Below are 26,520 nucleotides of genomic sequence, written 5' to 3'. Positions count from 1 at the left end.
TCATCGAACTGTTTGTGCAGATGGTTGTTGTCTTGCAAATGTCCCCATCTGTTGACTTAGGGATCGAGACATGCCTGCACGATTCGTTACAGCTATGTGGATAAGATGCCTGTCATCTCGACTGCTAGCGATATGAGGCCGTTGGGATTCAGCATGGTGTTCCATATGACCCTCCTGAACCCAACGATTCCATATTGTGCTGACAGTCATTGGATCTCGACTAAGGCGAGCAGCAATGTCGCGATATGATAAACTGTAATCGCGATAGGCTACAATCTGACCTTTATCAAAGTCGGAAACATGATGGTATGCATTTCTCCTCCTTACACAAAGCACAACAATATTTCACCAGGCAATGCTGGTCAACTGCTGTTTGTGTATGTGAAATTGGTTGGAAACTGTCCTCACCTCAGCACGCTGTAGGTGTCGCCACTGGCGCCGACCTCGTGTGAATGCTCTGAAAAGCTAATCATTTGCATATCACAGCATCTTCTTCCTGATGGTTAAATTTCACATCTGTGGCACGTCATCTTCATGGTGTAGCAATTTTAATGTCCAGTAGTGTATGTGCCAGGGGTCCAGATGGAATCTTAATTCAGTTTTACAAAGTGTACTGTATGGCACTGATTTCTTACCTAGCTTGCATTTATCAAAAAACTCTCATAAGCACAAAGTTCCAAGCAACTGCAAAAAAGTGCAGGTTATTCCTGTACGTAAGGAAGGCAAAAGAATGGACCCAAAAAAAAATACACACCAATATCTCTAACATTGGTTTTCTGCAATCTTCAACATATTTTCAGTTTGAATATAATAAATTTTCTTGAGACTGAGAAGTATGCATCCATGAATCAGCATCGCTTGTGTGGTACTCAGTTTGCCATTTTCTCACATGATATACTAGGAACTATGGAAGGGCAACAGGCTGATTCTATATTTCTAGACTTCTGGAAAGCATTTGCCATGGTGCCCCACTGCTGACTGTTAATGAAGCTATTAGCATGTGGAATAGGTTGCCAGATATGTGAGTGGTTCAAAGATTTCTTAAGTAATAGAACCTAATAAGTTGTCCTTGATGGCAAGTGTTCATCGCCAAAAAGGGTACTGTCTGTCAGGAGTGCCCCAGGGAAGAATGATAGACTGCTGACATTTTCATATACATAAAGGATCTTGAAGACAGGTTGGGCAGCAGTCTGCTGTTGTTTGCTGATGATGCTGTGGTTTATGGGAAGGAGCCAAGGTTTAGTGACTTTAGGAAGATACAAGATGACTTAGCCAAAATTTGTAGTTGGTGTGATGAAAGGCAGCTACCTCTAAATGTAGAAAAATGCAAGTTAATGTGGATGAGTAAGAAAAAAACTGGTAATGTTTGGAGGTAGCATTATTAGTGTTCTACTTGACAAACTCAAATCATTTACATATCTGGGTGTAGCATTGCAAAGCAATATGAAATGGAATGGGCAGGTGTGGCTTACAGTAGGAGGGCAAATGGTTGACTTTGATTTATTTGGAGAATTTTGGGGAAGTGTGGTTCATTTATAAACAAGACCACATATAGGGCATTAGTGTGACCTATTGTTGAGAACTGCTCAAGTGTCTGGGATCCGTACTTGGTTGGATTAAAGGTAGCCACCAAAGCAATTCAGAGGCAGGCTGCTAGATTTGTTACCGGTAAGTTGAAGCAACACGCAAGCATCATGCAAATACTTTGGGAACTGAAATGTGAATGCCCAAAAGGAAGGCAGCATTCTTTCTGAGGAACTCTTGTTAAGAAAATTTAGAGAACCAGCATTTAAAGCTGACTGGAGAGAGACTCTACTGCCACTAACATACATTTTGCAAAGGGCCATGAAGATATGATATGAGAAATTATGGCTCATAGGGGTGGGGGGACTAAAGACACGTGTTTTTCCTTCCCTCTATTTGTGAGTGGAACAGTATTGGAAATGACTAGCAGTGGGTCACTGAACCCTCTAATACACATAGTGCAGTCGTTTGTGGAGAATGTATGTAGATGTAGATGACACAACTGGATCCTTTCAGGAATGTGTACCTGTGGATCATGAGATTCATAAAGTTCACAATTCCAGCAGTTTTATAGGTACTGAGGGTAAGAAAAAACACCACTCACATATCTGGGAACATATTCCATATGCTCGTACCCTCATTAACAGTCTACAGTAGGGCACCGTGTTAAGCACTTTTCACAAATCTAGAAATATGGGAACTGCCTATTGCCCTCCATCCACAGTTTGAAGTATATCATGTGAGCAAAGGGAAAGCTGAATTTTGCATGAGAGATGGCTAGGTCAGTTCACTGTCACATTCAGGAAGACACTTTTTTGGCCAAAGGAGACTGCTGCAAATGAAACACTGTCACAAGGTTCTATTGTCATAAGAGTAGGGTCAAGTGAACTGTGGACAAAGTCATTAAGATTCATTTCACATGATAAAGTACCAAATGGCACAGGGAAGTGGGTTTTGGTGAGGAAATGCACAAGAAAGCATGACATTCCAAGAAGCTGTCAGTTTTAATACGCATATTAAAGTTAAGGGAACAAGTGGAATTACTGAGAAATATGTTGTGTGTGGTAGAGCCGTAGGCAGGTTTTGTATGAGCATAATTTTAAGGATCTGTTTTCTGAGGAGACATAAGGGTAATTTTCATTTCAAAGACAAGTTCCGGATGATGTACAATAAATGTGAATCGATAAACCATCTGATGAACAAGGAGAAGCGCCAAGCATGAGAAATTAAATGAGTGGTCCAAGCTTATGTTACATAATTTGCTAAGGAATTTTCTGAGAAGAATTTTGGTAAATTTATTTTGCTAGTTTGTTAAGTGGCTATTCATAAGATTGATGTCTATGTGTGGAAATTACATAAGGTCATTGGACTAACCATAGAAAATACTGTCTCGGTTAAGGAACAGCCAATGAACCATGTAGTTTATGCTAAGAAATACAATAAGAGGAGGAAAATCTTTTATTTTTATGTCAGTTAATAAAACATGGGTTAAACATTTGTTGTCCAGATATGAAAATAGTTCACAAATCAGAAACCAGATTTCTTCAAAGGGGGAGGAATGTTGCACCATGACTCCACCAGGTGCAATGTACTTTCCTGCCATGCTCAGCAAAATGACATTCTACAGGGGAAAGCGAGCATCAGCTTGAAGTCCAAACACCATTTCACAAGAAGGTGTATTAAAAGTCAAAGAGTATTTATTCAAAATGCTGATGAAGCAGAAGAAACTTACTAACTCCTCTGAAGGGTGAAACTGGACAATGTTACAGCTCCAGCTAGGGTCCTGCAGGAGCTGAAGAAACAAGAAAACCAGAACAAATGAAGTCTCACCACCAAATGGTGACACCCAGAAGCTAAGCCTGTTGTCCCTTCTGTGGAGAGGGTGCTGCTGTTGGAAAAGTATTGGCCAGCACACTGTTATAAATAATCCTCACATCAGACCCTCACTCTCAGATGATACTCACTGATATCCTCTGTACATAACCATTTCAGGATGTGTACATGATGCTGAATGCCAGTCTCCAACTGTTATCTTTGATTGGAAGACAACTGCTGTGCCAGTAGCTCTACATGTCCACTTGAGCTGGAGACAGTAGGCAGACAACATGGCTCCTTCACACCAATGGTTCACCTACTGAGGGGCTATGGATTGCCTGGCCTCACTATTGTTGTTGACCGGTACCTGCAGGCCCTCATTGTTGCTGATCACCATCCAGTGTGGGCATATGCTTTTAACTTCAGCCGTGACGAGTACACCATTATTCCCGGTGTATTACACAGCAATTATGAGTCAGTCAGGCTGCCAGGAGCTGCACCCATCATACATCAACAACAGCATGTGGCAATGTAGGCCTCTGGTGGTCATGTTGATGCAAGTGCCCATCACTGCTGGCGTGTGCTGTCTTCCAGGCTGGTGGTTGCTGGTGTCAGCACATGGCACATGGGCAGCCAGCTATAGCATTAGGGGCAACAGCCTTCTGCCTGCAGCAGTACTGTCTCTGTATCAACTGTTGTGATCAGGGATGTTTCACTAACAGTTTGCCAGGGATGTTTCACTAATAGTTTGCTGTGCAATTTCAGTCACCACCATCTCCACACCCATGTACAAGTGAGGAAGTAGCACCTTTTCCAGACCTGTGAATAACCAGTTCCTCTGCCACTGTCAGGGCCAGCTCTTGGCCCTAACAGAATGAAGCAATGAGTATGAATTATCATTTTATCTGGGTTTCATTGTCTTTGAGAAAGCTTTTGACTCAATGATAACAAAATCTCTAAAAACAGTTTTGAGAAATAAGGCACTGATTCAACTTATCAGTACCACTATATAAGGACAAGGCATTTAACTTTGTTATCAAAAATCTAAAAAGTTACTTACTGATTTACTTCAAATTTTTACACAATAATCTAATAAAAATTCAGACAGACAAAGGGTACATATTATTTTGAACAAAACTGTACAGATTTTCTGTTAAAGCCAACTGCAAGAAAGAAAGTGATGTGCCATGCTATGCTGCTGAAATGTGCAGTATAGTTTTCTTTCTTGCAGTCAGTTTTAACCAGGATAACAGGGCACGTAAACAGCTAGACAGATTGTTTCTCCAATATAGAGTATATTCATTCTCATTATATATAATTTTAAACTCACATTGTGAACACAACAATGTACTGTCTTGTTTTCTTCCTCACAGTCACTTAACACAAAACAGGACAGCTGTATTGATGGCTTGTCAGCTTATGATTAGATTATTACTAGGGAATCTGAATCAGCCAAAACTTTGTCATCCTACCCATTTGCAGATTAAAACTGTGCAAAATACTGTCATTTAATCTACTATCCTCATAGATCCAGCAGCTGGAGAGGTCTCTCACATAGTGCCTATGCCAGTGATCCCAATTCTCTTCAAGTAACTTCAGTTCCAAATCGTGGTTTTGTTTGCAGTAATACTGAAAAATGCTTAAGGATGGCAAGAGGGGGGAAGAGCAGATGGACAGAGAGGAGGAGGAGAAGGAGGGCAAAATAGACTTGGATGTATCTACATCTACATGACTACTCTGCAATTCACATTTAAGTGCTTGGCAGAGGGTTCATCGAACCACAATCATACTATCTCTCTACCATTCCACTCCCGAACAGCGTGTGGGAAGATCGAACACCTAAACCTTTCCATTTGAGCTCTGATTTCTCTTATTTTATTTTGATGATCATTCCTACCTATGTAGGTTGGGCTCAACAAAATATTTTCGCATTCGGAAGAGAAAATTGGTGACTGAAATTTCGTAAATAGATCTCGCCGCGACGAAAAACGTCTTTACTGTAATGACTTCCATCCCAACTCGCATATCATATCTGCCACACTCTCTCCCCTATTACGTGATAATACAAAATGAGCTACCATTTTTTGCACCCTTTCGATGTCCTCCGTCAATCCCACCTGGTAGGGAACCCACACCGCGCAGCAATATTCTAACAGAGGACAAACGAGTGTAGTGTAAGCTGTCTCTTTAGTGGGCTTGTTGCATCTTCTAAGTGTCCCGCCAAAGAAATGCAACCTTTGGCTCGCCTTCCCCACAATATTATCTATGTGGTCTTTCCAACTGAAGTTGTTCGTAATTTTAACACCCAGGTACTTAGTTGAATTGACAGCCTTGAGAATTGTACTATTTATCAAGTAATTGAATTCCAATGGATTTCTTTTGGAACTCATGTGGATCACCTCACACTTTTCGTTATTTAGCGTCAACTGCCACCTGCCACACCATACAGCAATCTTTTCTAAATCACTTTGCAACTGATACTGGTCTTCAGATGACCTTACTAGATGGTAAATTTCGGCATCATCTGCGAAAAACCTAAGAGAAGTGCTCAGATTGTCAACCAGGTTATTTATATAGATCAGGAACAGCAGAGGTCCCAGGACGCTTCCCTGGGGAACACCTGATATCACTTCAGTTTTACTCGATGATTTGCCGTCTATTACTACGAACTGTGACCTTCCTGACAGGAAATCATGAATCCAGTCGCACAACTGAGACGATACCCCATAGGCCCGCAGCTTGATTAGAAGTCGCTTGTGAGGAACGGTGTCGAAAGCTTTCTGGAAATCTAGAAATACGGAATCAACTTGAGATCCCATGTCGATAGCGGCCATTACTTCGTGCGAATAAAGAGCTAGCTGCGTTGCACAAGAATGATGTTTTCTGAAACCATGCTGATTGCGTATCAATAGATCGTTCCCTTCGAGGTGATTCATAATGTTTGAATACAGTATATGCTCCAACACCCTACTGCAAACCGACATTAATGATATAGGTCTGTAGTTAGATGGATTACTCCTACTACTCTTCTTAAACACTGGTGCGACCTGCGCAATTTTCCAATCTGTAGGTACAGATCTATCGGTGAGCGAGCGGTTGTATATGATTGCTAAGTAGGGAGCTATTGTATCAGCATAATCTGAAAGGAACCTAATCGGTATACAATCTGGACCTGAAGACTTGCCAGTATCAAGCGATTTGAGTTGCTTCGCAACCCCTAAGGTATCTACTTCTAAGAAACTCATGCTAGCAGCTGTTTATGTTTCAAATTCTGGAATATTCCATTCGTCTTCCCTGGTGAAGGAATTTCGGAAAACTGTGCTCAATAACTCCACTTTAGCGGCACAGTTGTCGGTAACAGTACCATTGGCACTGCGTAGCGAAGGTATTGACTGCGTCTTGCCGCTTGTGTACTTTACATACGACCAGAATTTCTTCGGATTTTCTACCAAATTTCGAGATAATGTTTCATTGTGGAACCTATTAAAGGCATCTCACATTGAAGTCCGTGCCAAATTTTGCGCGTCTGTAAATTTTAGCCAATCTTCGGGATTTCGCGTTCTGCTGAACTTCGCTTGCTTTTTCCGTTGCCTCTGCAACAGCGTTCGGACCTGTTTCGTGTACCACGGGCGATCAGTTTCATCTCTTACCAATTTATGAGGTATGAATCTCTCAATTGTTGTTGCTACTATATCTTTGAATTTGAGCCACATCTCGTCTACATTTGCATAGTCAGTTTGGAAGGAATGGAGATTGTCTCTTAGGAAGGCTTCTAGTGACACTTCATCTGCCTTTTTAAATAAAATTATTTTGCGTTTGTTTCTGGTGGATTTGGAAGAAATGGTATTGAGCCTAGCTACAACGACCTTGTGATCACTAATCCCTGTAACAGTCATGATGCTCTCTATCAGCTCTGGATTGTTTGTGGCTAAGAGGTCAAGTGTGTTTTCGCAACCATTTACAATTCGCGTGGGTTCGTGGACTAACTGCTCGAAATAATTTTCGGAGAAACCATTTAGGACAATCTCGGAAGATGTTTTCTGCCTACCACCGGTTTTGAACAAGTATTTTTGCCAACATATCAAGGGAAGGTTGAAGTCCCCACCAACTATGACCGAATGAGTGGGGTATTTATTTGTTACGAGACTCAAATTTTCTCTGAACTGTTCAGCAACTATATCATCGGAGTCTGGGGGTCGGTAGAAGGAGCCAATTATTAACTTAGTTTGGCTGTTAAGTATAACCTCCACCCATACCAATTTGCACGGAGTATCTACTTCGACTTCACTACAAGATAAACCACTACTGACAGACACAAACACTCCACCAATTCTGCCTAATCTATCTTTCCTGAACACCGTCTGAGACTTCGTAAAAATTTCTGCAGAACTTATTTCAGGCTTTAGCCAGCTTTCTGTACCTATAACAATTTCAGCTTCTGTGCTTTCTATTAGCGCTTGAAGCTCAGGAACTTTCCCAGCACAACTACAACAATTTACATCTACAATTCCGACTGTTCCTTGATCCAAGCACGTCCTGTATTTGCCATGCACCCTTTGAGATTGCAGCCCACCCCGTAACTTCCCAAGGCCTTTTAACCCATCCAATTCTAACACATAGTTAATAATTCTGAAGCATTGTCAGTTTCAGTAGTATTATTATACAGAAGAAGATACAAATCTGAGTTACAGCGTTCATTAGTCTTTCATCATAATAGTGATAAATTCATAGTTGAGAGAGATGTCAGGCAAGAAAAACTCCACATTTACAAAACTCTTCATATCCATAGTGGAAATTTTCAGATCCTTAATCTGGGAAAATGAAGAAGGAATATGTGGTAATCGAGCATATATGAACTGCTTTTATTTTGCTTATGACACTAGTCTGTTTGCCTTAGTGAATGTAAAAACTTGGTAGAGTCAGTTTGAAAGAAGGCCTATAAATCAATAAGATTGACCAACATATGACACAAATGAAAATAGTAGAATGAAGTCTTACAACCAGTTGATAAGTTTTTGTATGAGGACATGCTCAAAAGTGATGCCTCTTAATTTTTATTCTGTTTTCAATATTAGTTGAGGTATTATATGTCACACATATTACTCAGTCAACTTTCCCATTTTGCTGATGCAAGCTGCAACCCTCTCCTGCTAAATAATATAATTACATTGGTTGAAGAGAAAAAGCATTCTGTAATCAAGTTTCACATTCAAAGAGCTCAACCACGCATAGAGAACCCTCTCCTTTAAAACCAGACCACACATGAGCTCTGCAATGTCTGCAGCAATTCAACACCTTGGGTACATTGTCACTGATGATCCTCCATACAGTCCCAACTTGGCCCCATCCAATTTTCATCTGTTTCCTAAACTTAAAGAAAACTTCTGAGGACTTCACTTTGATAGTGATTAAGTGGTGCAAGCAGAAGTGAGGCTGTGGCTCCATCAATAAAATCAAACATCCTACAGCGACAATATCTACAAACTGATCTCTCATTGGGAGAAATGTGTTTGTTGCCAGGTGATAATGTTCAGAAATAAATATGTAGACATAATGAATAAATATGTAGACTATTAATAACATTTGCTTTATTTAAAAAGTTTTAAATGTTTTCACATAAAAACTTCTGAGGAATTACTTTTCAACATGCCCATATATTTAGAGCATTTGGAGGAAACTTGAGGATTGGTGGGAAAAGATGTAAACAACAGACCTAACATTGCCTGTTGAGGTTCTGCTAAAGTAAACAGATTTTTCAAACCAGAATGTCTTTTTCCAGTAGTGGATGTAAGACAATCAGTGATGTTATTGTTGTTGTTGGTGTTGATGATATGGGTGATGAATGTAAATAATGACTGAGTCTTTTTCTGGGTAGAACATCTTAACTAAAGGCAGGAAGATTGGTGTTTAATGTCCCTTTGACAATGAGGACATTGGAGATGGAGCACAAGCTGAGATTGGTTAAGGACAGGAAAGGAAACTGGCTCTGCTCTTTCAACGGAACTGTCCTGGACTTTGTTTTAGGTGATTTTGGCAAACCATCGAAAACCTAAATCCGGACGGTCAGATGTGGATTTGAGCTGTTGTCCTCCTGAATGTGAATCCAATGTGCTGACCACTGTGCTGCCTCTCATATTTTAATTTCGTCTTAGATTGTCTTCTGTAAAGAACGCTCTAAAGGGGAAGTTACATATCACCCCAGAAAGAAAATACTGACGGAACTAAAGAAGGTAAGTTATCCTGATGATATACCCTATGAAAGACCATTTGTTGTAAGGACCTTAGAATTCTACTTAGCATACTTAATGTCTTATGCCATTATTGGCATCTCTGTTGCAAGAATGGAGTTTTACCTTTATGACAGAAGGAGAGGGCAATATTGCCAAACTTCTCCTTAGGAACCCTAAACTCAGAATGGATTAATATAAGAGTCCTGTAAGGAGCCTCCTGTTTTTAATCTACATAAATGACCTTTCAGTGAATTTAAGGGAAACTGGACATCATGGTCTGTATTTTTTACTAGTGTTTTGAAACATAATAACACAAAACTTTAATTGATATTGAAATGAAACTTTAACACTTTAACCAAATAGTTAGTTTATTTTAAACTCTGTGTGAAAAAAATTTAAATACTGTGGAATTCATAGTGGAGTGAAAATTGATTTTTATTTTGCATACTAAATTATGTATAATTTTTATTTTAAGTAGATTGCACTTCTACACCATTCAAAGTGATAGGCCAAGACAAATTTTATTCTTTAAGTTATTAACTTGTTAAAAGAAGAACGCCAGACTACTTACCAAGTTCTTGTTTTGTGTATTTAAAAAAAATTAGAAGTAAATTCTTTCTCCTAATAATTTAAGAACATATGGCATGCTCAAGCTTAAAATATTTAATACATTGTTGAATGATCTGGTTCACTGTGTAGGCATACACTGTATTATTATTCACACAAAATTTTGTTTTTGTAACTTTCCGGATGAGATAATGGTACCTAAGTATGCGAAAATGCTGATTATGGAAAACTGAAATGAAAGATTTGCATGTCATTTTCTTCTCAATGATAACATGTAAAAACATTCCAGCTCCATAATCTTGTTGATTCTGAGTGTCCTTTCCATCTTCTTTGGGTTTTTCTCTTTTTCTGTTATTCTGGTCCATTTGTCATGCTTCCAGTAGCTTTTTCAGCTTCAGTGACATATGGCCTGTCCATTTTTCATGTCATCCCTTGTTTTGATGCCTAGTCTGCTCATGGTTTTTAAACTGTTTGTTACTCCATCATTAAAACATTTTATGTCATTCATCACACCAACCTGAAAAGCTGACATGTTAACAAATACAGTTTCCAGCAAGCACCCCCAAATGCAACCACGGGCTTGAGCCCCGATTTCCCACTTTATGCAAGTCTTCACCACCTCAGCTATCTGGACACATTTCCCTTCCAATCCAAACTCTCAAGTTTTTGCACACGGCAGATGTAGCCATACTGTCTATTATCTTCATTGCTGGCAGCTTTATCTGATTCCTGCAAGGGGTTGGACATCGTATGCATCTGCACTGGAGTTATCATTGCCGTCAAGGTGCATGTGTTTGGTGTCTGATCTGTTGGGCATGCACCCTCCTGGAATGTCAATTTTAGAATTTTTATTTATCCCAAAATTTGCACGCATAAGTAGAAACAATCATTGTGACTCAACTAGAAACTTGAGCATCACTAAATGCATTGGGAAACCTTGTACTACATACTTTAAGTTTGTTTGGTTGTCATGCTGTTCACAGCAAATTGTACCATTTTCAAGTCATGGTGGCAGTTTTGGCTCTATTTTTCTATCATGATGGATGTGAATCTTTATAGAAATTTTGCAAAATGGGATCCCTAGCATTATCTCTGGTATGGGGTCCCTAGTGTTATCTCTGTCAACTGCTAGTACATCCTTTATCAAGGGACAATTCAACACCCATTAAAAAATAACCATGTCCCCAACTACCTTTCCCTTTATACACAGTTCAATTACATTCATAGTATACCATCTGTCTATGGACAAAGGAGACCCATCTGGGCATGCTGAGACTACACTAACGGAAAAGTGATTAAAGTAGACTCTGAAGGGCACCACCATGCTTTACTGTGGGAGTATTGATGTATATTCATGCAGGCACTCAAATGAATCAGTCAAAAAGAATATGTACAGTACCATATTTTGCATTAGAAGAGAGGAAGAAAGTGTGGAACTTCAAGGTCAAATAGATGATATTTGTAGATGTTGGAACACTTGCAAACTCTGTGTGGTGCAAAACAATGCAACTAGTTTAGACATAGAGTCCTGCAGTCAGTGTGGAAAGGCTTCACAATAATATGTCAAACTGTGGAGATGACAACCATCTTGGTCCAGGCCTAGGCTGCTAAGTTGGTTCTACTGGCCAATTTGAGGGTTGTTTTCAACAGTTTTTCACATTCATCTCATTGAATGTTGGTCTTGGGTTAACCTCTTCCCAAACATGCATGAAAGTATAGATTTCAGAACACATTTGGTTCAGCTTTTATTATGCCAGTTAGGATTAATAAATAGAAGAAATAAAAATAATGCATCAGTCCATTAGCATTATTAAATATTAAAATTTGAAGGAAGAAAAAAGCACTAAAGATGGTATCAAAGTTTTTTACTGTTTTCTATTTCTCCACTCTGATAAGAATGAAAATTAATGACTTTTTTGTGGGTTAGGTTATCTTTTTTGATATCTAATGGTATTTCATCAGACTTTTTTTCCATTTTCCATTTTTAATATCAGCCCAACATTATTGGTACTATCGCAGTAAAAATAGCTGTTGTCAACATTTTCTGTTAATTAACTCATTAGATATGATAGCTTTAATCATACTTGAAAATAATTTTGGATTGTTAAGTCATAACGGTGGCATCCATATTTATATTAATAACATGAAAATGATGTACTTTGCATATGCTGGTGAAATATGCTTGCATTTATAGGTACCAAGGTAATCTATCTTATGAAAATTGTTTAATAACTATTAAACATTTGAGATATAATAAGTTCCTTGTATTTCCTATCAAATTTAGTTGTTGCAGTACAGCAAATTTCTACACTTATAACATTACTCATCTAAATAATGACAATTTTATAATTGGATAGATAAAATATCTGTTCACCAATCGATGGCAGAACAGACACATAAAAGAAGGTTATAATTAGGCAAGCTTTCAGAGCTCATTCTTCAGGCAGAAGGGTTGAAGGGGAAGGCAGACGAGTGAAGGAAAAGGACTAGAGAGATTTACGAAAAGGGGCAGATTTCAGGAAAGTCACTCAGAACTGTGGGTCAGGGGAGATTTACCACATGGGATGAGAAAGAAAGACTGATTGTTGAAGAAAGACTGATTGTTGGGGACTGCATGGAAAAGATCTGAAAACCTGAGAGTTTAAACGTGGAAGACAGGGCAACATCCAAGACCAGAGGTGACTGCTTAAACATCATACACAAGTTAATAAGAGTGAAAAGCTAAGTGCATTGCATGTAACAGAGGTAGGATGGGGGATGGGGGGGGTAGCGGCAAAAATTAGACAGGTAAGAAAATGAAATGTGTAGAAAACTAAAATGGAGTGAAGAAAGGAGTAGTTACTGTGAAGTAAATTAAGGCCAGGTGGGTGGCAAGAACCAAGTATATGTTGTAGTGCTACTTCCAACCTGCGGAGTCCTGAAAACCCAGATGGCACCTGTAGTGAGACAAGTACCGAGGGCATGATTGTCAAGTTGTAGAGTGTGTTCTGCAACAGGATACTGCGTGTTGTCAGTATACACCCTCTGCCTAAGCCCATTCATCCTAAGTGATAATTTGGTGGTAGTCATGCAGATGGAAAAGGCCGAACAGTGTTTACACAACAGCTGGTATATGACATATGTCGGTTCACAGGTGGCTCTCCCTTTGATAATAAATGGTTTGCCACTTACGGGGCTGGTATAGGTGGTGGTAGGAGGGCGCACAGGGCAAGTCTTACAGTGCAGATGCTCACAGGGGTAGGAACCATATGGTATGGGGATTGGTGCAGAAGGAGCATAGGGTATAGCAAGAGTATGGTGGACGTTAGGAGGGCGGTGAAAAGCTATTCTAGGCGTAGTGGGCAAAATCTCAGACAGAATGGATCTCATTATAGGGTGTGATTTTAGGAAGTCAAGGCCTTGTCAAAGTAGCTGATTAATATATTCCAGACCAGGATAATACTGAGTAATCAGTGGTGTGCTCTGAAGATGTTTCTTGGAGGGATCAGCAATTCCAGGATTGGATGTGACGGCCTGGGAGATCTGCTTTTGAACTAGGCTAGTGTGGTAATTACTTCCAGTGAAGGCTGAGATGAGAATGATGGTGTATTGCTGTAAAGGGTCTGCATCTGAACAAATATGTTTGCCTTGAATGACAAGGCTGTATGGGAGGGAACATCTGACATGGAAAGGATGGCAACTGTCGAAAAAAGGATGGCAAACTAAGCAGTAATCTCTGTCTTGCATATTACCTTGTCTTCCACCTTTAAGCTCTCAGCTTTTCACATCTTGTATAGTGCAATCCCCAAAAATCAGTATTTCCTTCTCATCCCATCTGGTAAGTCTGCCCTGATCTGCAGTTCTGGGTGACTTTCCTCAAATCTACCCCTTTTTCCCAGATCTCTCCAGTCTTTTTCCTTCGTACCTCTTCCTTCCCCTTCAATCATTCTGCCTCAAGAAGGAGCCACTGGCTCCAAAAGCTTGAGTAATTATAACCTTCTTTTATGTGTGTGGTCTGCTGCTGCTTGGTGAATAGATTTTTTATCTACCTAGTTATATTGTTTTGTCAAAAACTGATTGATTCCATTGTTATAATGACAATTTTAGAATGTTACTCCCTCTTTATTAAATTTCTGTAGACAAACATGCTTTCAATAGATGCTGTTTTGCAGGGCAATACGAAAAAGTGAGTAGTACAAATACTGTGAAAAATAGGTAATCACAAATCTTGTAGAGGCCTCTTCAGTGATCTCGAAATTAACACTATCACTTTTCAGTACACTTAACTTTTAATGTGAATGGTAGATAACAATATTTTTAACTTGTTTTGTGTGTGGTTAGTTTCTGTAGTCAAAAAGTCCAGCTGGAATATATAATTCAAGTGGAAACTGTTTCCATGCACTAAATACAGAAAGAAATTATTGCCAAAAGTCACCACTAAGGACACTTCAGACATATATAAATAAATTGAATATGGTAGATCCTTAAAAAGCAGTTATAAGTTGCAGAGGCTCTGCCTATACAGAAAGAAAACAACAATTAATTTCATCAAATAAGATGCTACCAACAGACAAAGAAGACAAAAATTAGATGATGTGTAATTCACATAGCCACAACACAAGACAAAAAATTGCACTGCCTGACAAAAAAATTGAAACACCCAGAAGACATGGATGGATGTCAATGTAACTACATACATGTACATACCATTGGGTTGTATGTAAATAATTAGAGTTGCAATTCTGTGTGACCAGTAGTACAACCACCAAAATGCATTGGTGTTGTTCACCTTTAGTGTTGTTACCAGGCCTAATAGGGCATATGGTGGGCATGATCAGCATCACATGTTGAGCGATCATTGCATAGGGCATGGAGATGCTACATATTTGTGTGAGATGGCGTTACCAGTAATAGATTAAATTTGAAAGAGGTGCCATTGTCAGACTCCATAGGCCTGCCGGTTGAGTCATGCAATATTCACATTTGAAAGTGACAGTGGCCTGATGTTAGACTGCATGGAAACTTGAGGGGAGGCACACTCATTGTTATGGTTCCAGTTAATCCTATCTGATCACTACAAGGGAGTGTCACAGTATTGTTCAACAAGCAAATTGTAAACCCTTCACATCTATGCCCACCATCTGAGAACAAGTAATAGACCTCCTGCAACATTATTTGTCATGTCGCACCATTGGTCAGAAACTAGAAGGAACTGCACTAGGGAATTACCATCCCATGCATAGGATGCCATTAACACCACAATGCAGATGATTGCATTTGGAGTGATACTGTGCCAGAGAGGCATGAACTGCTGATGAATGGCATCACATCGTGTTTTGTGATGAACCACAGCTCTGCACTATCCCAGATGACCATCATTGGTGAGTATGGCAACGGCTTGGTGAGAGATCACATTCTTCCAACATTTTGGAGAGTACAGGGCTGTTACTCCTCACGTCATGGTGTGGGGAGCCACTGAGTGTGACTTCAGTTACAGCTGGTGGTGACTGAGGAAACTCTGATGGCACAACAACATCCTTCATCCTCATTTGTAGCCTCTTAGATGATTGTATTGTGGTGTTATTTTTCAACAGAACAATGCTACTTCACATATGGCACATGTCTCTATGAACTGCCTGCATGATGTTCAAGTACTTATATGGCCAGCAAGATCCCCAGATCTGTCACCAACAGAATGTTTGTTGGATCATCTGGGATGTCAGCTCCATCCCAGTGCCAGTATACATGGTATCAAGAACTATTTACAAAAGTTGTGGGCCACCTTACCTCAGGAGAGAATACAACTGCTTTATGACACCATTCCCCACCAAATCCAGGAGAGAGGGTGGGGGGACATCATGCTGGTAAGTGGAATCATACTGCCAAATAATATGAATAAATTTTGTAACCAGTGAAATAACACAAAATACTCTTTCAACACAAGAAACTTCATTTTGTTTCCTCCTCCCCTTCTAGATTCTTCACTTTTTTGTCAGGCATCATATTTTTCATGTAGACTTTCTAGTGATTCATGGAAGCTTACTCTTAGGATGAGGTCTACAGAATAAGTTGGATGCATGGATGGATGGGTAAATAAATGAATGAGCAGAAATCACCACTCACTTTTATAGCCAAGTGATGAGTAGCAAACAGGCACTTACAAATATTTATAATGACTAAAAATGTAAATGTCATGTGACTAGGGCCTCCTGTCAGATAGACCATTCACTGGGTGGAAGTCTTTTGATTTGACGCCACTTTGGCGACTTGCACATCGATAGGTATGAGATGATGAAAACTTGAGCATGACTAAACAAGGAAAGGAAAAACTATCAATATTTAAAGACGAGTAATAAGGAAGATATGGGGACAAATCTTAAATAAAGGAGAATGGAAGAAGAGAGAGAACAAGGAAGTCTACTTCTTGATGCGATGAACAACAATCCTACAGATACTGAACAGCAGAACAATCCAATGGGTGTGTCATGTAGCCTGTAAGCAAGAAGAAGGGCCCATGAAGAAGGCAATTGACGGGAAACCAAGTACCAGACACCCCACAGGACAACCAAGGCAGTGCTGGATGGATGACCTGGTGAAGAATCTGGCAGCCCTGGGACTGAAGACAGCTGGAGTAATCGAGCGCAAAACCAAAAGGAATGGAGGCAATTTGTGGAATCAGTGTGGGGTCTACAGGGTCTGTGACCACTGGATATGTGTGTGCATATACACATCAAAAGTTTTTGGTACACATAAAAGAAAATTTAAGATGCTTTCACATTGCTATAGAACTTTTAATGTTATAGAACTGATACAAAAACTATAAAATATAAAATATACAGAAATATTGTATGCCTAATGTCAGTGAGGTGTACAGAAGAAAAATTGTACTGCATTAGATTAGCATCAAAATATGAAGTGGATGACATAATTTCAGTGGGTCAGCAAATTAGTCACACGTACAAAGCTCTGGAGAAGAAAATCATTGAGATGAGTCTTGGTTCAAATGTACTCCTACATTTACAAAATCTCTTGAATTCTGTATTTTGGTACTGTGAAAAAATTACTGAAAAGATATTATTTTTCCATGAATGGAACTCACTTTAATTAATTTACATAAAAGTAATGAGAAGAAAAGTGAACCACAAGAAGGACAAGAATTTTAGTGAGTAAAACAAAAAAGGTCACTGGAAATACAGGACAAATAGATGTTACAAAATTTTGTGTAATTTGTTTAAAGAAACTTGAATACTCACTTTCCTCAGGGACACCCTGTGGCTGTGGACACTGTATACTTTCATATTCAGTGCGTCCAAAGCTTGCTGAGTAGACAGCAATTCGAGCATTTGGATTGCACTGCAGGTGCACTGTTTCACTTTGACATGCGACTTTGCTGCGAAACTCATCTGAAACAATAAATCGGTTTCAAAGTCACAGATATGAAAATGCCGTCGAAAAAGTTACAAAACTACACAAGAACGTTTAAACTGGAGATTTTTTCAATTTTCTCATGTGGCTCATAGCACAATGCAAGCCTTTATATTTGACACCTATTAGCTGGTTATCATATCTGTACTTTAATTGTAACTATTCCGTGCAATGAATGCTCATGTAACTGTAATGTCAAGTTTGTATTATTGTTGTTAGTCTTGATATAGTTGATAATGATATGGGGAGAGGGGTTGAAAAAAAGTGCTATTAAATAGTTTAGTCTTCTTAAAAACACAAATATTGACATCTGATGGACAGATTATGCCCCCACTCCAGTATACACTGCAGATATGTTTGAAATTTAACCAAGAACATTGGCACAAACTCTTATATTCAGGCATTTTATGCCCACACATCATCTCCCCTTGTCAGCTAATCCTGGTGATGAGAATATTTTCGCCTCAAGGATTTCAGCTAATTTCCTCCATTGTAAATTATGTTACGCCTTATCAACATTTGTCTTTTCATATTAAATGAAGGTCATTACAAGTCCAGTGCCCTATGATGACAATGAAAAAAGTGACCCATATAAGTATATCAGGGCTGCAACAACACACTAAGCAATAAACAAAACATTTAAAAATATGTTTTGCAGTAAATGGTCTATCACTTAATGTAGAAAAAACACAGTCATTCAGTTCTGTACAAAACAAGATGTATCATCATCACCAATGATGCAGCACACGGGAAATGGAATATATAAAACTGACTTTGTGAAATTCCTGCACGTCCGCACTGATTAAAACTTCTACTGGAAATCATGTACAGGCTGTTTGGAAATTTCCATTCCAAACTTGGAAGACTTTTACTGGGGAGTGAGTAGATAATATTTTGAACTTAGAAGCCACAGAAATTGCACATGTACTCCTTGATAGTTTCTCTTTGAGGGAATGCAGTGTGTCCCCTTTCAATATGGGTGTGCAGCATCTCCTTGGAGCACCACAGTCACACCTGCTGATGATGATGATATTTGGTTTGTGGAGTGGTTGTCAGCACCCATTCGAAGTCCTGATTTTTACACAGTCCATTTTCTTTTCACAATCCAATGTAGTCACTCTCATAAATGAAGATGATGATGATGATGGTGGTGGTGATGATGATGATGAAATGATGAGGACAAAATAAACACCCAGTCCCTTGGCAGAGAAAATCCCCAACCTAGCCGGGAATCGAACCCAGGACCCTGTAATCCTCACCTGCTGATGCTGAAAGTACCCTTTCTTGAAGTTGTTGCATAACAGTGGCAAACAGAGTATGTGATAGAATCAGACTTTGTGGAGATTGGTCTTGATAAAGGCAACGAGCAGCTTTTCCATTACCATGAGCTTCGCAATTCAGAAGAATCATGTCAGCGTATGCTACAAACGTGTACTCAACCATGTTGTTCTAACACTCACACACATGGGAATGAGACTTGAAGTGGGTCAGAGAGGTAGGTTCAATAAATGGTTCAAATGGCTCTGAGCACTATGGGACTTAACATCTGTGGTCATCAGTCCCCTAGAACTTAGAACTACTTAAACCTAACTAACCTAAGGACATCACACACATCCATGCCCGAGGCAGGATTCGAACCTGCGACCGTAGCGGTCATGCGGTTCCAGACTGACGTGCCTGGAACCGCATGGTCACACCGGCCGGCTAGAGAGGTAGGAAAGACATCAAATGTCATCAGCCGATCCGACACATCAGCCCCCACCATGACTACCCTATTGCATAACTACCTAGCAAACATGTTTTCATACAGCTGTAGCACAGAAATGGTACATTTCTGGACATGTGCTCCGATTCAAAGCGTTATGTGCTTACTATCTCTAAAAGTCCTAGAAGTTTAGAATGGGAATTTCTGTAAACCCTGTATTTAAGGCTTCTCAAATGCTTGAGTTCAGCAATATTTGTTCTAAGTGTAACTGTTGATTTTGGTGACGAAAGCATCAAAAAATTAACCTACTTTGCATGCTTCAATTCTTTGCATGTACACATGTTTTCACAGAGAAAATATGTCTTACTTGTGAATCAACCAACATATACCACATCACTGCAAGGTGTTAGGAATATGATGCACGGAACACACAAAAATTTAAACTAAACTAAAACTTTTCAGTATATCCTAGAAATAAATTTCAATCAATATAGTCAAAAAACGTTGTTGAAAATATTGCACACTGTCCCTATGATTAACAGCAGCAGCAACAACAACAACAACAACAACAACAACAACAACAACCATTTGATATTCACTGCTGGATAAAGTCCTTCTCCACATCTTTCAGTGTGATACAGTCTGCACATATATGAACTCATGTTGCTCCTGTGTTTTATAGTGTTGTTTACTATCCAGTTGTATTAGATTGCCATTTAGGTCTTATCTCTCAGAAGTCAGCAAAGAACTTTCTTTATCCATCTACTGCATACATATCATTTTCATTGCAGTGATAATCGCATCTTCCTCTCCATTCTGTTTCTTTGCTAATTTCAGTTTTCATGTCTATCCAAATAAATTCCAACACACATCTCTCCACTGCTCACTGAGAAACTCTCAGATTTTGAAAGTGTAGGTCTCACCAGCATATTCCATAATTATTAATACACATTGATTGTCAGTTTTTCTTTTTATAAACATTGGAAACATAGCTTTGAGTTATTAAATAACGTAAACTCCTTACTAGAGAAGTTTATTTGCCCAGATCACAGAAAATGTGTATACAGAATACTAGTTTCAGTGAGTTAAATTACCAACTTCAGATCTGAAAAAGTATTGCAAGCAAATTTTACAGTCTAATAATCATTATTCATTATGAATAAGAAATTCTAATACACATATTACATACCATGCACAGACATAGAACACTGTGTCATTCTATGTATTGCATGGTCATTTAGTCATGGACATATTTGGGAAAAACAGTAATACAAGTAAAAATTATTATGGAAAATCCAACACGAAACATTTAAAATGTAACACGCCAGAGGTGAACATATTTTTTTGAAGATGCTCCAGTATAACATTATACAATAAAACCATTATTGTGCCAAACGCACACAGTTTATGACCAAATACATGTGGCTCCTAGGATACTGCCTGCTGTGATTGTGTTGAGAGTTGACAGCACACTGGCAGGTAGCAATTAAATGGGCTAAATAGTGTTTAGGGCTACCACCAGGTGACAGTAGTCTTTTACAAGATAACTTAGAAACATAATAAATATATATTTTCATTGTACTGTATAATACATCAAAGGATGGCAATAATCTACTATTGTTGCCAGTGATGTGGAAGTTGTAGGATCCTCTTAGCAGTGCCAGTTGTGTTGACAGTTCAAATGCCACCGTCTATTGCCCGACGAATTTGTAGCAGTTCTGAGGTGAATGCCGTGAAGTGTTTCCTTCAGTTTAGAAATCGAGTTGAACTTATGAGGGCTTAAGTCAGGGTGTGCAGCAGGTGGTATAGCACTTAACAGCCCCATCAGTCAAACAAATCAGTAACAGCTTGCACTGTACGTGCTTGAGCATTGTGCTGCAAAATTAGGGTCAGGTCCTGCAGAAAATGTCATCACTTCTGTCTCTAAGCTGGTCATAGGTTGTGTTCCAAAAATGAACAGCATGGAGACAGAAGTGATGACACTTTCAGCAGGACCTGGCCATCATGTTTGTGATGTCCTTAGGTTAGTTAGGTTTAACTAGTTCTAAGTTCTAGGGGACTAATGACCTCAGCAGTTGAGTCCCATAGTGCTCAGAGCCATTTGAACCATTTTTTTGGAAGAGGATGAGGAAGAACGGCTCGATCGAGGCATTTGGAGACTGAGATGCGGGATGCGGCGTCAGCTGTAGAACCCTAGCAACAAGAAAGGATTTGTCGTACCATACTTATGTATTAAGAAAATATGCATATTAACTGGTATGGCGCATTTAAGATCTCTCCGAATCGTGTCGTTTTTTGTATGGTTTCTCGTGCTAAAGGTTCGGAAAATGTGACACTTCAGCACCACATCCTGTACTACAAAAGAATGACGCGTTTTTTAATGTGACGTAGGTGTCTAAAAATGTCAATATCCTTTTCATGCACTTAAAATCTTAAGCCAAACTAATAGTTACAAGACAGAAATTGCTTCCAACTTTTGCTTACATACCTCAATTCACTCGCTTATAGATGAAATCAGCTCGTCTCCCCTTCTGCACTGCAAAATGGTGATGACCATTTCATTAAAATTTTGCTGATTCAGTTATCCTTTTTCGAGAGAACACATTGCAAGCGCAAAACGTCTGTTCTTATTCACTGTATTACGCATGTTATGTTTCGACTCGCTTTGACGTAAAGAAACTGCGTCCTGCCTCTCTGTTTCACTGGGAAGTTTACTATTACCTGCAGAAGATTAACACTTTTAGGAAACGCTTTTGCCAAATTGTTTTCATAAAATAAGTTCAACAAGGTCAAAGCACCTGATGCTTTCTCAAAATCCTTTCGGCTGTATAACATTCCGTTCATAACGGAAGTCTGAAGATGAAAACAACAATGGTTCAAACAGTTGTGCAATTCACAAGTGATAATTAAAACTGAATCGATCACTGATCTGAGTCATGATGCGGTCGCAGATGACTCGTACGCACACCATTCTTGATTCAATGAACGACCCCGTTTTGCAGTTCGTTCTTTCTGTTCCCAGTGATCGTGATCGTCAGTGTCAAGTGAGGCTCTAGCATACGGTACTGGACAACAGCCGCACAGTGCGATACATATCAACACATTTACCTGCATCAGCATTCCTTTGCTTTTGTTGATTGAACAAAATGTCACAATGAGGCATGACTTTATTTAAAAGAAAATGTAACTAGAAGAGGAAATCTTTGTCGTGCTGAAAACCCTTCAGTCGCATAGCCTTGTTTATTATCCTGTAATCATTAGCATCACCATCAACAATTTCTTCCATGCACTCAGCAGTCCCTTTTGGTATTTTTATATAATTGTTACACTCCGCAACTTGAAATTCCATCCGATGGACTGAAGACTGGTAGGAATACGTGTCTTAATTATCTCGTCAAGAACGGCTGTGCGTTTAGGAGACTGGTAAAAACGGCAGATATTCCTTCCAAGTTGTTGGAGAAGATCTGCACTTGCTTACTGCCTGTCACACAACGTTCAACAATTAAATTTAACTGATGTGTGTAACAGAGAATGAAGTGAGCATTTTCATACACCTTTTTCATTCTGATTTTAACTCCACTCATGCACCGTCGCAACACTGAGCTATAAGTAGTTCAGGAGTTTCATTTACGTTCATTTGCCCTTGCTCATTGCAAACAACTGCAGTTACATCGTCTACAGTATGAATTTTTGGTCGCACAAAGGAAATAAAGCTTTCGTCAATTTTCCCCTGTAGCTCATACCGAATTATTGCGAGCAGCTGTGACAAATTTGTACAGTCAGTGGTTTCGTCAACTTCAATTGCAAGGAAATTTGTCTTCGACAGTTCACTCCTGATGAGATTGAAGCATACCTCATAAATTAATTCCAGCGGTTGATTTCTAAATGTTTCGGACACGTCTAAGAAAACTCGGTTTTCCTATAATGTGCTGCTTCAAGACGCCGTCCAGTTCTGACATCAGATCAACTAGACCTCGAAAAATTCTTGAGTTCTTGGAATCTTCTGTTTCGTCAAGCCCCTTAATGCAAGCTCGAATTTGCTGCAAAATTCAATGCAGTCTATCAGTTTACCCAACATAGACCGATTTTTTTTTATAATTTTCATATATGTCTTTATATTAACGCGGAAAGTACTATCCTGTTGGCACGTAATATCCACTTTCCCTAACACCGAAAACTCTGTAAAACCATTTATATGTTTTTCACTGGAACTGTGCTTTCCCACCAATTTGTGAGAATTTTTTAAGTCTGTGATACCATTCTCAGCCTATTTGTCTATTTGTCTCAAGGCAGGTGAAACAGGAAAATCGATTTTTCAATTCATAACCACACGACCACTCGGCTGCACTGTACGTTGCTCTGTTACAGATGCGTGTTTATTTACTCGCACGAACAAAGTTGACACTCGGCGCGGTGGCTGATGGCAGCGACTGTAAATCAGAAATGCCTTTACGGTCGCTCCCATCAGCCGTTGTCAGCCAGTGTCAACTTTGCACGTGTAATACCCTTGCCTGGATTTACACTGATTTTGTTCTTGATTGATGTTTAGTTCGGATATGGGCGCACAAAGGTTCTTCACTTTCATGTTAACCGCACATTCCAAATTTTAACATGATAAATTGCACACTGCACTGACCTAGTATTGCTTTCGAACTCGCAGTGTGCTATAGTATTTCGCAAGAAAGTAAAATTAATTAAACTCAAGCACAATACACTCACAAAATTGCTAATGACGCGCGTTAACCGCAAACGCAGTCAACAGACAAGGAAACTAAATTAACGGAACGTTTTTCGCGCGCTTTTACCACTTCATTCGTGAATTCCTCGCTAGGTGGTGATACTTGTGGTATCGTATTCTAATGCACTCTGGCGAGAATTTGCAGACTTGTTCCAACAGTGGATAGGATAACCAATGGCAGAAACAAAAGGCTTTCTAAAACACTATCAGAATAGTAATATTATATATCGATTAATGACGCACCAAAGAATAATAGAGATATACAGATAAAGGAGCTTGATAGCAAAGTTCCGTAAACTCTGTTCATTCCCTTTTGATGTAAGCAGAAGAACGTGAAAATTGTGTGGAGGTTGGTAGGACACGGGATAACTAACATATAGAGTATACATGATTTTACAATATTTCTAACCGATTAGCAATCAACGTAAACTATGAAGTTGGTTTTTCGACGTTACAAAGACTTGATCTGACATATCGTATCAGTGGCTGTAACGTTGTTACGTATGACATTAACAATATTGCATGACTGTTACTCTACTGTACATAGTTTTTGCAATGGTTGTGTCTGTATAATGCTTAAACGTTCTTCAAGTTAGCCATCAGCATAAGTTATAAACGGTTGGACATGAACCGCTTTATGACTCGCTTGCGATGCGACCCACACAGCCCATTTACCTTCGATTTCGTAACCATCAGTTGGCGTTTGGATCTGTATACAGTGTATGGTCATATACCTCTAATCTTGAACTACGCTTTCGCCTAGGAGCGGACTTTTAACCGAGTACTTTAACCTAGACCTAGGGTAACACTTCACACAAGGCCCAACAGTTAATACTTGCCATGTTATATGAGATACCGGTAATACATGTACATATCATAAATTTAAATTTTTCCAGTTTGTTATTCACTAAGCATCGGGTAATATGGAATTAAAACCTGCTTTGGTATTAATGTCTCCGTTACGGCAATTGTTATAAGGCTGCTACATATTTTAGTAATAGTATGTTATGACTAATAATTTGCCATCATTCGGTATATATTTACAACGATCGTCCTTATGTAATATTGCAATAAATTCTTATGTAAGTCTCCAAAACGTTTTGCCAATCCAGACTGAAATTTTCACTCTGCAGTGGAGCGTGCACTAATATGAAACTTATTGGGAGATTACAACTGTGTGCCGGACCGAGACTCTAATTCCGCGCTTTGGAAGGTAGGAGGTGATGATGGGTTGTGAGTCGTGCTTAGGTAGCTCAGTCGGTAGATCACTTGCCTGCGAACGGTAAATGTTCTGACTTCGAATGTAGGTCTGGCTCACAGTTTCAGTCTGACAGTAAATTTCATTTTGCCAATGCTCGAGACGAGTTGCTTCACAGCACTGTCCTCGATTCCACCTATGTAGCCCTCCCCACTTTTCTCCATGTATTTTAATGGTGAACATAGTTTGAACCTTTTGCAGGGTGCATGGGCCATTTTTTGTCATAAATGACTTGCACATCTTTTTGCTGATTGCAGCAGCTAGTCACTGACTGTTGTAAGTAGTCTAGGTATGGTCTGTATATGTCTGTAACAACTATCAGCAGTTGTGTAATGTTACACTGGAGCATCTTCAACGAAGTACTTTCACCTCTGGGATGTTATACGAGGGCCGTTCAGAAAGTAACCTCCGGTTGATTTAAAAAAATACACCAAGTTAAATAAAAATACACTCCTGGAAATTGAAATAAGAACACCGTGAATTCATTGTCCCAGGAAGGGGAAACTTTATTGACACATTCCTGGGGTCAGATACATCACATGATCACACTGACAGAACTACAGGCACATAGACACAGGCAACAGAGCATGCACAATGTCGGCACTAGTACAGTGTATATCCACCTTTCGCAGCAATGCAGGCTGCTATTCTCCCATGGAGACGATCGTAGAGATGCTGGATGTAGTCCTGTGGAATGGCTTGCCGTGCCATTTCCACCTGGCGCCTCAGTTGGACCAGCGTTCGTGCTGGACGTACAGACCGCGTGAGACGACGCTTCATCCAGTCCCAAACATGCTCAATGGGGGACAGATCCGGAGATCTTGCTGGCCAGGGTAGTTGACTTACACCTTCTAGAGCACGTTGGGTGGCACGGGATACATGCGGACGTGCATTGTCCTGTTGGAACAGCAAGTTCCCTTGCCGGTCTAGGAATGGTAGAATGATGGGTTCGATGACGGTTTGGATGTACCGTGCACTATTCAGTGTCCTCTCGACGATCACCAGTGGTGTACGGCCAGTGTAGGAGATCGCTCCCCACACCATGATGCCGGGTGTTGGCCCTGTGTGCCTCGGTCGTATGCAGTCCTGATTGTGGCGCTCACCTGCACGGCGCCAAACACGCATACGACCATCATTGGCACCAAGGCAGAAGCGACTCTCATCGCTGAAGACGACACGTCTCCATTCGTCCCTCCATTCACGCCTGTCGCGACACCACAGGAGGCGGGCTGCACGATGTTGGGACGTGAGCGGAAGACGGCCTAACGGTGTGCGGGAC

The 26,520-nt window shown here is 39.8% G+C and overlaps 1 protein-coding gene across 1 annotated transcript in view; it reads right to left on the bottom strand.

Annotated features, from left to right (window-relative positions):
- LOC124556082 (protein eva-1) overlaps window positions 1–26,520 on the bottom strand; it is a 350,386-nt gene that overhangs the window by 90,219 nt on the left and 233,647 nt on the right. Inside the window, exon 5 of the mRNA XM_047130109.1 lies at window positions 17,369–17,518. Within this exon, the coding sequence (XP_046986065.1) occupies window positions 17,369–17,518 (150 nt within the window). The remainder of the gene's footprint in view (window positions 1–17,368; window positions 17,519–26,520) is intronic.

Source organism: Schistocerca americana, chromosome X (genome assembly GCF_021461395.2).
Source record: "Schistocerca americana isolate TAMUIC-IGC-003095 chromosome X, iqSchAmer2.1, whole genome shotgun sequence".
NCBI classification, from domain to species: domain Eukaryota; kingdom Metazoa; phylum Arthropoda; class Insecta; order Orthoptera; family Acrididae; genus Schistocerca; species Schistocerca americana.
Note: the sequence above shows the minus strand (reverse complement) of the source record. Positions and strands in the feature narration are given on the sequence as shown.